Source organism: Beta vulgaris, chromosome 8, assembly GCF_026745355.1.
Source record: "Beta vulgaris subsp. vulgaris cultivar EL10 chromosome 8, EL10.2, whole genome shotgun sequence".
Lineage (NCBI taxonomy): Eukaryota > Viridiplantae > Streptophyta > Magnoliopsida > Caryophyllales > Amaranthaceae > Beta > Beta vulgaris.
In genome coordinates this window covers 54,654,398-54,671,096 of record NC_079209.1, presented here as the reverse complement: position 1 = coordinate 54,671,096, position 16,699 = coordinate 54,654,398, and the positions used below count along the sequence as shown (strand labels likewise).

Below are 16,699 nucleotides of genomic sequence, written 5' to 3'. Positions count from 1 at the left end.
GGGCTTCTCCATTAAGTTTCGGGCGGTCAATCCGGCAGCAGCGGAGCTCATTACCATCAGGGAGGGGCTTTCTATGGCAAAGGATCATAATATTTCACGGCTGGAGATCGAGACGGATGCTCAAGCACTAAAGATCATGCTGGACAGGGCGGAACATCATCCTCATCATCAGCTAAGTGCAATAATTTGCGATATCGTTAAGCTTATCAAAACCAACTGGGTAGCGATCTTCCTCCATGCAAAAAGAGATAACATGGTTTCATAAATTAGCTAGATTCGGAATGGCCATGGAGGTTGATAAAACTACGCACACAGCCCCACCACCATGTGTAATGAAGGAGTACATGCAGGAACTAGTGAATCCAATGGCGTAGATTTATTCAGCTTCTTAGGGTTGATATGTATGAAGATACTGATGGTGTTTTGGATGACAAGCTGTAGTTTCTTTATTTTGCTTATTTTGCAGTCTGTACTAAGGAAGGTTATTGTAATGTGCTATATTAAGTAATATATATTCCTCGTTTTGTGTCAAAAAAAACACATGAGTAAGGGTAACCGGACAAATAGATTTTCAAGACCAACTCAAAGATGTCCTTCCTTGGGCTAGGTATCCACATCCATCTTATCCCGCCTAATCCCACCTTAAACCCACCGCTTAAAAAATATTTATAAAGGGACCTAATAAAAATGACAGTACTACTATAATAATTTATGATAAAGAAAAAAGACTTACAATTATCTAAGCTTAAAAATGAAACTCCAATAATAAAAGTAGAATGTATATAAAAAATTTAAAGATAAAAAAATTGTCTTCACTGAAAAAGCTAAATTAATTTATTGATATATATATATATATATATATATATATATATATATATATATATATATATATATATATATATATATATATATACAGAGGAATGGGATCTTGTGAAAACAACAATTAAGCTGAAAACTGAAAACAGTTAATCTGAGCCATTGGATTTATAAAATGATATTTTGAACGGCCATGATTTAACCATACGCGTGCCACCTGATTTTCTTCTCTTACTCCTCATTCTCAAACAGATTCTCTCTCCTAATCTCTTGAAACGCCATTTTCGGTCTCCAATTCAAGCTAACGTCTCCAACACTAACACCCACACAAAACCCTAGAAATCATCTCCTCATCCAATTTAATTTTCGTTATACTCAGTAACTTCAAACTATTCCAATTATATAATCCTTCAGGGGAAAATCTACATAAACAAGTAACCAATTCCACCAAATTCGCATCATCGTACAAAAATTCAGGCAAATTATACTCAACACCTGCAATCTGATGATAATTACTACTAAATTTCTGAGTAAAATCCAAACACAAAGATTTGACCTGCTTTTGAACAACGAATTTAATCCATTCATCAACGAAATTCGTCTAATTTGCATCATACCTAAATTTGATGGAGAATTTCTCGATTTTTTGCCATTGTGAAACCCTAACGCAGAGTCGACAAATTTGATGAAGGAGTTGCCATATTTGTGGTAGTTTTCATCGGAGAAGATGAGTGTGGAGACCGAGTTCCAGACTGAGTTGAATCGTTTGGACAAAACGATGGTTTTCGCTGCTTCTTCGACGTAGAGGTGAGAGAGAATGTGAGCGAGTGCTAAATCGGGCAACTCAGTGAGTCGATCAGGAGCAATTTTCGGGCGTTTACCTCGCGCGAGTTCATGATCGCCAGTTAATTCGCCGGAAAGTCGTTGATCGTCAGGTATTTGTTCGTCGACGACCATGAGAGTACTGGGGAGGAGTTCATCGGAGATGTTGCTTGTTATTTGTCAAGATCAAGTATTCGAGTGTCAGTGTTTTTTCATCAAAATTAACCCTTGAAATATCTATAGTTACCTTAGATGTGGAAGAAGTTACTCTTATAGCATATAAAGTTACTCTAAAAGTGCTAAAAGTTATCCTTGAAATATATATAAAATTACCTTAAAATTGCTAAAAGTTATCCTAAAAATGGTAAAAGTTACCCTAAAAGTGGTAATAGTTACTCTTATAATAAATAAAGTTATCCTTGAAATATATAGAATTACCTTTAATATAATAAAGTTACCCCAAAATTGACAAAAGTTACCCTAAAAGTATTAAAAGTTACCCTAAAGGGGTTAAAAGTTACCCTAAATGGGTTAAAAGTTACCCTATTTTCAGTTTTCAGACTAAAAGCTGTTTTCAGCGGATCCTACCCCTATATATATATATATATAATATATATATATATAATATATTATATATATATTATATATAAATATATATATATATAAGTGAGTTCATATGAGAATGCATACTTATATGAGAAATGAGAATGAAGTTTACACGCTATAACTCTTATGAATGAGTGATGTAACTCTAATGAAAAAGTGATGTAACTCCAAAAACAAAATATTTGGAAAAAAAAAACAAATTTTTTTTTGAATTCAAAATTTTTAAAGGGATATAACTCTAATGAATAAGTGTTGTAACTCTAAACCAATCGTGTGGTTGAGATTCATTCTCATTTCTCATGTAAGGAGCATTCTCATGTGATCTTGCCTCTATATATATATATATATATATATATATATATATGTATATGTAGGGGCAAGATCACATGAGAAATGAGAATGAATTTCAACCACACGATTGAATTAGAGTTACAACACTTGTTCATTAGAGTTGTACCCCCCTAAAATTTTGAGCCCAAAAAAAAAAATTTGGATTTTTTTTTTCTCTAATATTCTTTTTTTGGAGTTACATCACTTTTTCATTAAAGTTACATCACTTATTCATAAGAGTTATAGCGTGTCAAATTCATTCTCATTTCTCATGTAAGTATACATTCTCATATGAACTCGATTATATATATATATATACACACACACAGAGAGATAGAGAGAGAGAGAGAGAGAGAGAGAGAGGGGGGGGGGTAGGATCCACTGAAAACAGCTCTTAGTCTGAAAACTAAAAACAAGGGTAACTTTTACCACTTTTAGGGTAACTTTATATACTTAAGGGGTAACTTTTGTCTGTTTTAGGGTAACTTAATTAAATTAAGGATAACTTTATATATTTCAAGGGCAACTTTATATATTATAAGGGTAACTTTTAGTACGTTTAGGATAATTTTATTATGTCATAATTAATTTTCATCTTTCTAGGGTAACTTTGAGTATTATAAGGATAACTTTGAGTATTATAAGGGTAACTTTAACTAAGGGTAACTTTTAACTAATAGTATTACAGTAACTTCTAAGTCTTGATATTTTCCCCAACCTTCTTCTTCAACTTTCATCTTCTTCAACTTTCATCTTCTTCAACCTTCTCTTTCTTTCTCAACTCTCATAATTAGAAATCTGGACACTAAAAATCCATCGATACAAAGAGAAATCGAGTTCATCGAATCAAGGCATCATATAATAATGTGTTCGATTTATGCCCCAAAAATTAGGGATTGGTGCTTTATATACGATTGGTTCAATTAGTGCATTCAATTAAATCTTAGATTTCAATTGCAATATCGATTTTCTGCAATTCGATTCAGGAATGAAGGTAATTTGGACTTAATTGAAGAACAAAACAATGGTTTCCGAGGATTCTGATTGGAGGTGGAAGAGATGAAGCGAGCTAGGTTCAAAGATGAAGAGAACGCGAAACTCGAGGATTCTCCGTCGAGTAAGAAACCTCGATTAGAAGAAAGGTTTCCATTGACGAGATGGGAGCTCGTTGTTGCTATAGCAGTGTTCTTTGTTTTTACCATTGGTTTGTTCAACCAACAAGTTTATCCATGAATTTCACCCAAAAGTTCTCGCTCTATGGTTCGAATTCAAGCATTAGAATACATGAATTCATCTGAAATGGCAGATTTTGCCTTTAAATTATGCACACCCACCATGAATTTGCTTAAGTTAATTCCTAGAAATCAAATGGTGAGAGGAGAAAGAATTTGGGGTTTTTTTTTTTCTGGGGTGAAGAGGATCGAGAGAAGGGGGAGGGGGACTTATTTTGGATTTTATGAGGGGAGGGACAAAAAATTCCAGCCCTTAGATCATCTTAGTAATATTATTTGATGGTCCAAATCTTCTATTTTCAGTTTTCATGTTAATGAGTATTTTCACAAGATTTTATTCGTGTATATATATATATATATATATATATATATATATATAGGTGGGTAGGGGGGCGAGTGCATCGATTCCAGCCCTATCATCCATGAGGGGTATGATATTTCTCCCCATCCCCAGCCCACCACCCACCAAACCTGGACCTAGGAATGACAACGGGTCGGACATGGACCGGATTATGAATAATCCGACTCCGGCCTTACAAGAAGTCGGATTTTTAATCCAAGACCGACTCCGACATCCGACTCCGAAAATCTGAATCCGACCTGACTTAAAATCCGAACATCCACTACGGATTCATGTAAATGCCCAAAAATAACGATATAGAATTGATATGTAAGCTAGTAAGTGGTGTGTGTGTGAGAGACATAGTGACATCCACTAAAATACTATCCATTTCTGTTTTTCTTTTTAACAAATTTTTTCTGGTGGGTAGATTTAGATAAATACTTTTATTGTTGGTGAAATAGATTTAGTTTAATATGCATATCTCCTTACTAAAATTACCTTACTAGTTACTATCCTACAAAGAAGAATTATCTCATCAAATACTCCCTTTGTTTCATAGTACTTTAGCTCTTATGATACATAATCTTGTTCAATGTGTATCGTGGTCAAAGATGTGCTCTGAAACATCATTTGAGAAAACTATTCTGGCACGGAAGGAGTATCACACGTAAAATCAGAGCGAGGGGGAGAGGATTAACATCTGAATGATTGTTGGCCTTTCACCTAATTAAATCATTTGAGTGAAAGCAATACTTTAAGCATCAACATATCTCAATTCACCCTTATCTCCACCACTTTGCACACAATCTTCTTTTAGGATCTCCAAGTAAGATGGCTGCATCCTCTGTTCCTCTTATGAAGCTGGAATTACCATCAAAATCAGTTCAAGAACTACTCAAAACTGCAGAAAAACAAGTCCCAGAAAGATATATTTACCAACTTTCAGAAGAAAAATCATCAGCTGATCATTCTGATATTAAATATATGGACAGTCCTATTATTGATCTTAGCCTTCTTTCATCAGCTTCATCATCACACCAACTACAAAACGAGCTCCGAAAACTTCAAACAGCAATTAGTTCTTGGGGTTGTTTTCAGGTTTGTTTTTGGCATCACTCTTTCAGAGTTTAGACACCATGATCATCTATATTCTCTGGGTTTCTTCTTGATTTATTTCAAGATCATAGAATTAAGGTAGTTGGGATCCCTTGAACCGGCGCTTTTAATAACTTAAGCCATTGTTAGTGCACCATGTAAAATCTGTTATGTGAACTTCTTAAGATCGTTTCATCCCCTGCTGGATGTTGATAACACATTGCTAGTGAACCACGTAAAATCTATCTGCTCTTTGTTTGTTGATTTTTATTCCTTACTTACTTCCATTATAACATGTTATATCCCCTTACAAAAAAATATGTAATGTCCAAATTATTTGAGAACGTAAGTCCAAATAAGTTCCATAACCGGCTTCATAAAGTTACAAAAATTAAGTTTCCATGATTAAGTTCAGATAAGGCGAAATCACTTAAATAGAACACTATGAAGTAAAGCTTATTTTGTGTTTTGGTTGATCTTCTTTTAGCTTATAAATCATGGATTATCGAGCTCGTTACTTAATCAAATTCGTGAAGTTGGGAGGGAGTTTTTTGATCTGCCTCTAGAAGTGAAGCAGAAGCACTGCAGAACATTAGATTGGTTTGAAGGGTATGGAGGTGATACAGTTTCTGAAAATCAAAGTTATAACTGGAATGATAGACTGCATCTCAGAGTTCATCCTCTTGAACGGCGAAATTTCAAGCTTTGGCCTGAATATTTGCCAAATTTCAGGTGATAATTCAATGCATACATTTATGACAAAATTGGTTAATCATGTGTGTTAATCTCATTCATCGATAAAGTATATATATATTTCCTCCTTCTCTAAATAAGTGCAACATTTGCATAGTGTTTACTATTCACAGTTTAAACTTTAATTAGCTTTGGTGATTTACATTTTAGAAAAACATAGTAACGTGTGATCTTGTTAGATCCGTCTCAATGTGAATTTTTTTAATATCAGCTTTTTATAATTTTTACTTATTGATAATTGAAAATATTAATGGTTAAAATAATGCATTGACAAACGTGAAAACAAGAAGTGTTGCACTTATTTAGAAACGCAGGAAATATATGATACTCCTCAACACTATGCCACCTTTGTTTTATAACAGTTGTTCCACTTTTATTTTTGCAACTATTCAGATACACCATTTTTGACGTTAGTGTGTAAGATGCTATTGAATTTGTTTTATCGTATTAATTTTTATTAATAAGTAACTAAAGATACTAATGGCCAAAGTTGTTATATGTTAATAAATAAACAATGACGGAACTGATAGATTTGAGCATTTTGTAGAGAAACATTGGAAGAGTACACCATGAAAGTAAGGCGAGTACTAGAAATGATCCTGCAAGCTATTGCAAGATCACTCAACTTAGATGAAGACATTTTCTTAAAAGAATGTGGGGGAAAGGAAGGCATAAATATGTTTACAAGATTCAACTATTATCCTCCGTGTTCATCTCGAGGTCATGTTTTAGGTCTTAAACCACATTCTGATGGTACAGCAATTACCATTCTTCTGCAAGACAAACAAGTTGAAGGTCTTCAAGTTTTAAAAGATGACCAGTGGTTTAAAGTTCCCATTGTTTCTGATTCCCTATTCATCAATATTGGTGACCAATTAGAGGTAAATTCGTCGCAATTTAGATCCTAATACACACATCATGCTCTGAGTTGTATGTTCTCTTCATTGCACCTCCATGTAAAAGAACTATGTTATATGATATATCTATGTTCTTTGAATTTGAACATGTAAAAGAACTAGCAAGTGAAATGAAAAATTTGAAGCCTCAAGAACTTATGAATTCTAGTTGTGCTCATGCAGATAATGAGTAACGGCATATTGAGGAGTGTAGTGCACAAAGTGGTGATAGATAAGGAGAAAGAAAGGACATCAGTGGCTATGCAATGTTCTCCACATTTTGACAAAGAAATCGGACCATTGAGTGAGCTAATTGACAATGAAAGGCCACAAATGTACAAGAAGATCAAGGATTATCTTAGTGTATATTTCCAATACTATCCAAGAGGAGAAAGGGCTATCACGAAAGTGAAACTTTAAACCGTATATATAGTAGTAATACTCCAAGTTACAAATTGCGATGTATGTCATTGAGATATAACCTATTTACGATGTGTTCTCTTCACTTTAAAAAAAAATTTCAGGTTTGATCAGGTCTAATTAGTTGATATAAGGGTTGATCAGGTCTGGTAAATTCAACTTAGTTAAGTTTAGGTGGAGAAGACACCCTAAGGGATAAAGACTGTACAACTAAACCTCCTTAATCTTGGTTTAGTGAGATCCGAGTTAGGCTGTTGTACATATGGGTAGTCTCACCAAGTGTCTTTGCTTTATGTGATATCAACTTATGAAAAAGTTCATTCTACAATCTTTTGGTTGAAAAGCATTTACTGGCTTTTACCATCCACAAACAATAAAGTAAAGGAAGAAAACTACTAAAATTAGTACAGCCTGTTTGATAGCTATAGTAAATGGCAGTAACAGTAATGAGTTTATATGAAACATCATAAAAGTTAGATTTTTGCTACTGTTTATGAATCATGATAATGGATCTTCATTTCCAAACATGTGTTTTTCTTCATAGATGGATAAGCATGACCATGGACATTGTGGGTTTATTTTTCAAGTCTTTTTACAAATTTACCCGTAATTTCATTATCATTATCACCATCTATTACCGCCTAAGAAAGCAGTCCGCTATTAGTATTGTTAAAACAGCAGAGTCTAGTCTTCTACCAAGAATAGGTGACCTCAGTTTATCTGGATAACTGATTGATCACACCACAGCAAAAATATTTGACAATCACACATACTGAAGCAGATTCCAGCAACAAAAATGAACTCAAACATTATCAAATCTTCCTCAAACACACTACAGCACAAGAATTGCCTTAACTATGCATCAAGAGGTGCACATAAAATTTAGAGCTGCTGTGACCCCCACAAATATTGAAGATAATATCACTCTTTTCCCCATCCGAGGATTGAGTAATAGACATGAGCAAGATGATTTACTTAAGCACTAAAGTCAATATTCAAGCATGTGATAACTGACAAGTGCAGAAATCATCTATGTCAACTAGCAATGGCTAATATACTTCAGCATAGATCATACATAACACTACACCTCTTCTTAAAGAAACAGAAAGAAGGGCTCAATTTGGCGCAAGATATCTGTAAGTTGAACAAAAGATAAACTTGTGTATTCATGTTTCATAATGCTACTACATAGTACATACATAGCAGGAATTATGCTCTTGCATTCTACAACAAATTGTTGCTCATTTTTATTTAAAGAAAAAGAAACAGACAACTTATGCTGAAAACAGAGGTAAATGTTTCAAAATGAAAAATTGAAAAAAGGTCAATTTTTACAGGAAATCCACAGCCATGCTTGGACCATTAGATCACTTCACCCTGCTTGCTAAGGCACCTGCCATCAAATTTCTTTGCATTGAACATGCTAGATGCAACCCCATTTAGGAACCATTCTTCTTGCATAACTGAGAAGCCTCGCTAGAGCAAAAGTGATTAACCAACTTGAAGTTGCGCGAGCAATACACTCGACCATCCCTTAGCCACTTTACATGGCACAAGTTGCCAACAAATTTTTCATAATCAAACCGATTTCAAACAAACTTCCAAATCCTTAAATAAAAGCCTCCTAACAAATTGATAGCTACATATATCATATCAATAACTGCAAAAAGAAATCAAAGAACCCAACTACAATACTCAATTTGTCTCTGAATTTGCATTCTCCCTAGGAGTACAGGAAGAGCCATTTTATTCTGCAGCATTTGAGAGAAATTTCATCTCCTTCGCCTTCCCAATACATTCATCTATCTCAGAAAACCCAAACAACTGTTTCCTTAGCAACCCATGCAAGTGCCCAAACAATTGCAGATATCTAACACGGTATTATGCTTTCTTTGGATTCCTTAATTTCCTAGAAAACCAAGAAGCAGAAGACTGTTTCTAAGTCTTCTGCAGTATCAGAGTATAGAAGCATGTCGTACACAGCTAGTGAACTTGAACTCACTATTCCTAAGCCTATTACCTTGTATTGTGACAGCAAAGCAGCCAGCACCTACATTGCAGAAACTCCTGTTTTCATGACAAAACAAAAAAATTTGAAGATGGACTGTCATTATGTGACATTGTTTTGCAGAAGGATTCGTTTCTACAGCCTATGTCAAATTTAATCTTCAACTTGCATATACTAACAAAATTTGTCCCAGAATATCAACATTGTGACTGTGCATAGTGTATTTTTTTCTTTCTTTCTTAGTTGTAAACTGTCCTTTGTACAGTCAACTAGGTTGCACATGTTTTTAGTATTTTCCTCGTGTTAATACTGATGTACTCCTATATAAGTAGCAGCTTTTAGGTAAGGATCCCAAGGAGAGATAGTAAAGATTAAGGTAACAGCCATTGGAAATATAGAAAGAAAACATTCTTTCTAAGACCACATTTTTATTGTGTTTGTGAGTGAGAGCTCAGTGAAGAAAGATTGCAACTTTCTTCAATTATCCTTTCACCTTAATCATTTAAGTGAAAACATCATCAGATCCATTTTGCCCTTAATCTCCTCCGCTTCGACACCATCTTCTTTTTAGGATCACCAAGTAAGATGGCTGTATCCTTTGTTCCTCTAGCTATGAAGCTGGAATTACCATCAGAGTCAGTTCAAGAACTACTCAAAACTGGAAAAAAAAAAAGTCCCAGAAAGATACATTTACCAACATTCAGAAAAATCATCAGCTGATCATTCTGATATTACATATATGGACAGTCCAATTATTGATCTTAGCCTTCTCTCATCAGCATCATCACACCAACTTCAAAAAGAGCTGTGTAAACTTCAAACAACTCTTAGTTCTTGGGGTTGTTTTCAGGTTTGTCTTTGTCATCACTCCAGATTTTAGACACCATGATGATCTACATTTTTTGGGTTACGTCTTGTTTTACTAAAATCATAAAAATTAAGGTAGCTGGGATACCTAGAACCCGGCGCTTCTAGTAACTCAAGCCATTGTTAATGCACCATGTAAAAATCAAATCGTGTCATCTACCTGGCAGATGTTGATAACACATTGCTATTCAACCACATACAATCTGTGTGTTTTTTGTTTATTGTTTTTTTTACCCTTTTGTTCCTTTCATTATAACATGTTATGTCCAACTTATTTGAGAAAGTAAGTCTAGCTAAGTTTCATAAGCAGCTTCATAGTTTACAAAAATATGTTTCAATAATCAAGTTCAAATAAGTCAAAATCAGTTGATAGCTTTGAAGTTGAGTTTATTTTGTGATTTGGTTGATGTTTTTTTAGCTTATAAATCATGGATTATCGAGCTTGTTACTTAACCAAATTCGCGAAGTTGGGAAGGAATTCTTTGATCTGCCTCTAGAAGTGAAGCAGAAGCACTGCATAACATTAGATTGCTTTGAAGGGTATGGAGGTGATACAGTTTCTGAAAATCAAAGTTATAACTGGAATGATAGACTGCAGCTTAAAGTTCATCCTCTTGAACAGCAGAATTTCAAACTTTGGCCCGATTATGTGCCAAACTTCAGGTGATAGTTCGATGCATACAAAATGAACTATATGATACTCCTCGAAACTATGCTACCTTTGTTTTATAACAGTTGTTCCACTTCTATTTTTGCAACTATTCAGATACACCACTTTTGACGTTATTGTGTAAGATGCTATTGAATTTGCTTTATCGTATTAGTTTTTACTAATAAGTAAACAAAGATACTAATAATCAAAGTCGTTATATGTTAACAAATTAAGATAAACAATGATGGAACTGATAGATTTGAGCATTTTTGTAGAGAAACATTGGAGGAGTACACCATGAAAGTAAGGGGAGTACTAAAAATGATTCTGAAAGCTATTGCAAGATCACTCAACTTAGATGAAAACATTTTCTTAGAAGAATGTGGAGGAAAGGAAGGCATAAATATGTTTACAAGATTCAACTATTATCCTCCGTGTTCATCTCCATATCATGTTTTAGGTCTTAAGCCACATTCTGACTCTACAACAATTACCATTCTTCTGCAAGACAAAAAAGTTGAAGGTCTTCAAGTTTTAAAAGATAATCAGTGGTTTAAAGTTCCCATTGTTTCTGATGCCCTATTCATCAATATTGGTAACCAGTTAGAGGTAATTTCTTCGCAATTTAGATTCGTGCTCTTTTATTGCACCTCCATTCTTCTTTTTTTTTGGTGAAATACTTATATAGAATCACTCATAACGTTATTACAATATGAGATATACACATTCATACAAATATAGGAAGTAAAGGGAAACTCCTAGTTACACTCATGCATCCATCTAAACTTCTTGCTTCCTTAGCTAGACAATCTGCACCTCCATGTTTTATGTATCGAAATTCCCTAATCTTTTGATCTATACTTGCATGTTCTTCTTGTTGGACTTCGTGCTTCTTCAGCATAATGATTTTCTTTTACAGCCTGTTTGATTCGTTTTAATATTAAAAGGAACGGAAGAGAAAACCTTAGGACCTGTTTGTTATTGTTTTTTGTTTTCAGTTCTTATAAAAATTAAAAACTGAAAACAAAAAATCATAAAAAATAATTTTCACTTTTTAGTTGTTAATCTTCAAAAGACTGGTGTTTTTTTATAAATTTGACTAACTTTTTGTACATTATAGGACATATATACATTTAAATACAAAAAACTGAAAGCGACCGTGATACATAACGAGCCCTTAATTTTCCATGATTTGGTTTAAGTTTTCTCTTTTCTCCCAAATTCCTCCAATTTTAAGAGGATAGGAAAATGAAAATTTTGTGAAGAGACTTTCATTCCTTTTCCTATCACTTAAACTGGTTTTTTTTTTTTTTTTAACCAAACATTGAAAACCAAAATATTTCCTTTCTTTTCCTATCAAATCCCTCCACCCAAACAAGTTGTTAGTAGTAAAAATAATAGCATGATCTTTCTATAAATTCTCTGCTAGACTGCTTCCAATTCCTTTCTTTTCCTATCAAATCCCTCCACCCAAACAAGTTGTTAGTACTAAAAATAATAGCATGATCTTTCTATAGATTCTCTGCTAGACTGTGCTATGAACTGATATTTTAGGGTAAGGGTAATTTAGGTATTATCTTAATGAGTAGCTTAGGGAAGAAGCTAGGTAGTTATGCTAAGGAAATTACTCTATATATAGGGTTAATTAGAGAGAAGGAAGGATGTTGAAAATTATTGAGAATATTAGGGAGCTTTTAAGAGTTCATTTGGGAGTGTGTCAAGTCACTCGAATACTTGGCAATCTATCTTTAATTTCTGTAATTTTCAGTTTATCAATCAAATCTTCATCTTCTTCCTCAATTTATGCATTTATTGGTATCTAAGCTATGTTGATTCATAGCAAATGGTATCAGAGCAAACGATTTTGGGAGACTGATTGCTGATTTTCAGATTCTAATATTAAAAAAAAAAGAGAGAAATCTACCATGGACGTTGCAGGCAGAAATGTTGGGCAACTAATGCAAAGGTGGATCTATGAAGAGTTTGCCTACATCACACAAAAAGGAAATGGAGGAATCTCAGATCTCGAAGAAGAACAAAGAATCCGGCGAGAGCTTCAACTTCCGTCATTTGATGGAAGAAATTATGAGGAGTGGATTCTAATATTGGAGGACTCCTTCCAATATTTCCAATTAAATGAAGAAACAAAGTTTCAGGCGGCCGTAATGGCACTTGAAGGCGACGCGCAGCGGTGGTTCGAATGGGAACACCGGCGATGGTCGTTCAATGGGTGGCAGGAAATGGAGAAGCACTTGTCGCGGAGCTTCAATCCTTCATCGATGACAACTCAGAGGGGTTGGGATGGTATGGTGAAGCACCAAAATATCTCCATGAGTTACAGTCATGGTGGAATGAGTAATGTCACGGGTTGTTGTACCAAGGACAATGGAAAATTGGTGGTGCCAAAAAAACAAGCAAGAAAATCTGGTAGGGCAAGAGAAGGTGGTGGAAGGAACAAAAGAGATTCAGGCAACCTCCAACGTGGACCGTCACACCATGTTCATGGCGATCTCACCTGAATCAAAACAGAAGGGAGGAACAGAAGATGAAAGAGGGTTCAGGGGATGCAAAAATGGAACGGCACCAAGCTGCTTCCCCGGTGGCAGGTGCGGTGGTGGTTTTGATAAGGTTGCAGGTGAACCACATGGAGGGAACTTCAAGCGTGGTGGTGCGGCAGAAAGTGGATCTGGAGGTGGTCCAGGTATTTTGGTTGGAAATCGTAAGTTTGGTGATGGAACCACCACTTGCGGAGGCTTGAACTGGGAACGAGAACCATTTGTGAAGGGCGAACCAGAGGGTGGTGATGTGGCTGATTACACCGGTACGGCCGTCGAAGAACGTCGAAACAACGTCTCTAGCAACAACCACAATGGCGGGATTTTTGAGAGAGGAGGTGCTGGGAGTAGTGGTTCTGGTGGAGGTCCAGGCTTCGCCGGCAAAGTTACAGGTGGTCATTCTGGTGTTTCATCCGGCGAAAAGGAGGAGTTTATTACGGGTCATTCTGATTCAAGCGCATCCAGGTCTGGCCCGAGCAGTGGCGTCATGGTGGGTGGTGCTGTGCACCGGCGGCTCCAAGAAATATTTCAGAAGGTTCCAGAAATGGAGATTCAAAAAGAAGCTTATGGGAGAAGATTTGGTGAGTCATTGATCAGCTTGAGGAGGAAGCCAAGTGTAGCTAATGCAATTACTAAGGGCAATGCTGTAATTACCAAAAAAAAGGCACTGCCAGGTAGCAAGACATCACATGCTGGCAGCTACTATTATTTCACGGACTGAATTCTCTCTTATTAATGAGATGGAGCCCATTTTGGAGGCCCAAATTTCTAAACCCACTTTTCCTCTACACCTACCTAATCAACCCAACCCAATTTTCAGAACCCACATGTTCAACACTCCACATACCTCCTACCACCAGTTTTTAATCTTACAAACCCAACATTCTTCTCAACTGAAACTTCCATCCTCTTTTCCTACCAACAAAACGCCACCATCAACTCCCACACCCTTTCTTCACAACAAGGAACCGGAGGAGCTACACCTACTCTACTTCAAAGGTGGTGGGACACGCCTCATTGTTGACTGCTTCACACACCAAGAATTGACTATCTTTTTACTTCATGCTGGTGACGCAGACAATTATGATTACTTTCCACCTTGAGGACAAGGTGGAAGTTTGGGGGGCCGGTAATGCTATGAACTGATATTTTAGGGTAAGGGTAATTTAGGTATTATCTTAATGAGTAGCTTAGGGAAGAAGCTAGGTAGTTATGCTAAGGAAATTACTCTATATATAGGGTTAATTAGAGAGAAGGAAGGATGTTGAAAATTATTGAGAATATTAGGGAGCTTTTAAGAGTTCATTTGGGAGTGTGTCAAGTCACTCGAATACTTGGCAATCTATCCTTTATTTCTGTAATTTTCAGTTTATCAATCAAATCTTCATCTTCTTCCTCAATTTATGCATTTATTGGTGTCTAAGCTATGTTAATTCATAGCAGACTGCTACTCTATGTTCTTTTAGTTCGAAGACGTAAAAGAACCTGCAAGTTTAGAGCAACAATATAAGCCTCAAGAACTTAAGAATTCTAGTTGCGCGCATGCAGATTGAGTAACGGAATATTGAAGAGTGTAGTGCACAAAGTGGTGATAGATAAAGAAAAAGAAAGGACATCAGTGGCTGTGCAATGCTCTCCACATTTTGACAGAGAAATCGGACCATTGAGTGAGCTAATTGACAAGGAAAAGCCACAATTATACAAGAAGATCAAGGATTATCCAGGGGCGGATCCAGCGTGGGTTCAGTGGGTTCAACTGAACCCACAAAAATCGGGAGAAAAAATAAGGAGAAATTGAATGAAAATAGAAAACGAGAAACTAAATATAAACACGCTGCATCGTGTTTTACCATTGTTTTGATGTTTGGCTCAGCGGCAAGTTGAGGCACGCTTCTCCAGCTCTTGTGCAGTGATACGCGGGTTCGATCCCGCCAAGGAGCTGTTATTACTTTTTTTTTTGTTACATTTTGAGTCTCCTTTTCCCTTCTTTCTTTCTTTTTTTTTTTAATCTTAACAAATGGTTTGCTTTCCATCTATTAATTTTGTTTTTTCCTTTTCCCTTCTTTCTTTCTTTGTTTTTTTTTTTTAATCTTAACAAATGGTTTGCTTTCCATCTATTAATTTTGTTTTCTTTCTATACAACTGTACATTCTTTCTCCTTTTTAATTCAAATAAAACCCTACTTTAATAGTTGTTTTAGCTTTCTTTTAGTTGCAAGACAACATTTTGTTCATTATCTTTTTTGGAAAATTTACCCAAATAACCTAAACTTTTACCCATTTTTTTAATAATATTGATTATTGATTATTTTCGAAACACCCAAGTTCAAGTATTATCTTATCGAAATAATATGAACAGTTCAATTTCTTATATACAAAATATACCCATAATATATTATTAACGTTGTGGTGGTAAGAAAGATAAGAGTTTATATCGTTATGAGAACCATCCCAAAATATAAAAATAAAATGGGATTATTTACATCAAATTTGATTTTCTTAGTTGTTTTTAGATGCCAAACTAATGTCTCACTGTGACTCAATATATTACTTTTGTTCGGAATTTACATTCAAGTATTAACTAATCCATAAAAAAAATTTAATTTTATATATCTTACATTTGTTCGGAATACTTCGAACCCACGTGGTTATCGTAGTGTATATTTCCAATACTATCCAAGAGGAGAAAGAGCTATCATTGAAATGAAACTTTAAACCAATGTAGACGTGTAGTAGTAATACTCTAAGTTGCAATTCGTCGTGACCGATTAAGAGGTAAAGACTATACATCTAAACCTCTAAATCTTTGCTTTAGCGAGATTAGCGAGATTCATATTAGACTGTTGTACTCTTAAGCAGCCTTTATAGGGTGTTGGAAGCAGCGTTACCTAATACCCTAATTCCCCCACGAATCGCGAATTGAGAGAAGCAAATTATGGTTGGTTTTGGTTCATTTTTGGCTCATTTTGGGCGAATTGGCGAATTCAAAAGGCGAATTAGGTAACACTGGTTGGAAGTCCAATATCAAGTACAAGTTTTGCTCTCATATATACATACATTTGGGCACTCTCATCAAGCATCTTTGCTGTATATGATATCATGCAAAAGTTTATTCTACAACCTTTTGGTTCAAAAACATTTACTAGCATTACCATCCACAAAGAACAGTGTAAGGATAGAGCCCGCATTCAAACTCATGAATTCAACCAATATCAATTATCAAATCAACCTCAAACACGCTACAGCACAAGAATTACCGTAACCAGGCACCAAGCGATGCACATAAAATTCATAGCTGTTCTGAC

At 35.3% G+C, this 16,699-nt stretch overlaps 1 protein-coding gene and 1 pseudogene across 1 annotated transcript; both read left to right on the top strand.

Moving 5' to 3' along the window:
* Positions 1 to 4,614: 4,614 nt before the first annotated feature.
* Positions 4,615 to 7,641, top strand: LOC104901925 (jasmonate-induced oxygenase 4). Its single transcript, XM_010689550.4, has 4 exons — positions 4,615 to 5,247; positions 5,732 to 5,976; positions 6,545 to 6,878; positions 7,077 to 7,641. The coding sequence occupies exons 1-4, from the start codon at positions 4,981 to 4,983 to the stop codon at positions 7,311 to 7,313; spliced, it is 1,083 nt and encodes a 360-aa protein (XP_010687852.1). The 5' UTR covers positions 4,615 to 4,980; the 3' UTR covers positions 7,314 to 7,641.
* Positions 7,642 to 9,402: 1,761 nt separating this feature from the next.
* LOC130589754 (jasmonate-induced oxygenase 4-like) lies at positions 9,403 to 16,013 on the top strand (annotated as a pseudogene).
* The last annotated feature ends 686 nt before the right edge of the window (positions 16,014 to 16,699 follow it).

Bases quoted from the DNA above. Each gene is read 5' to 3' on its own strand.
- LOC104901925 (XM_010689550.4), top strand. From the start codon at position 4,981: ATGGCTGCATCCTCTGTTCCTCTTATGAAGCTGGAATTACCATCAAAA. The intron at 5,977-6,544 runs GTGATAATTCAA...AGCATTTTGTAG, and splicing joins GAATATTTGCCAAATTTCAG to AGAAACATTGGAAGAGTACA. The intron at 6,879-7,076 runs GTAAATTCGTCG...GTGCTCATGCAG, and splicing joins ATATTGGTGACCAATTAGAG to ATAATGAGTAACGGCATATT.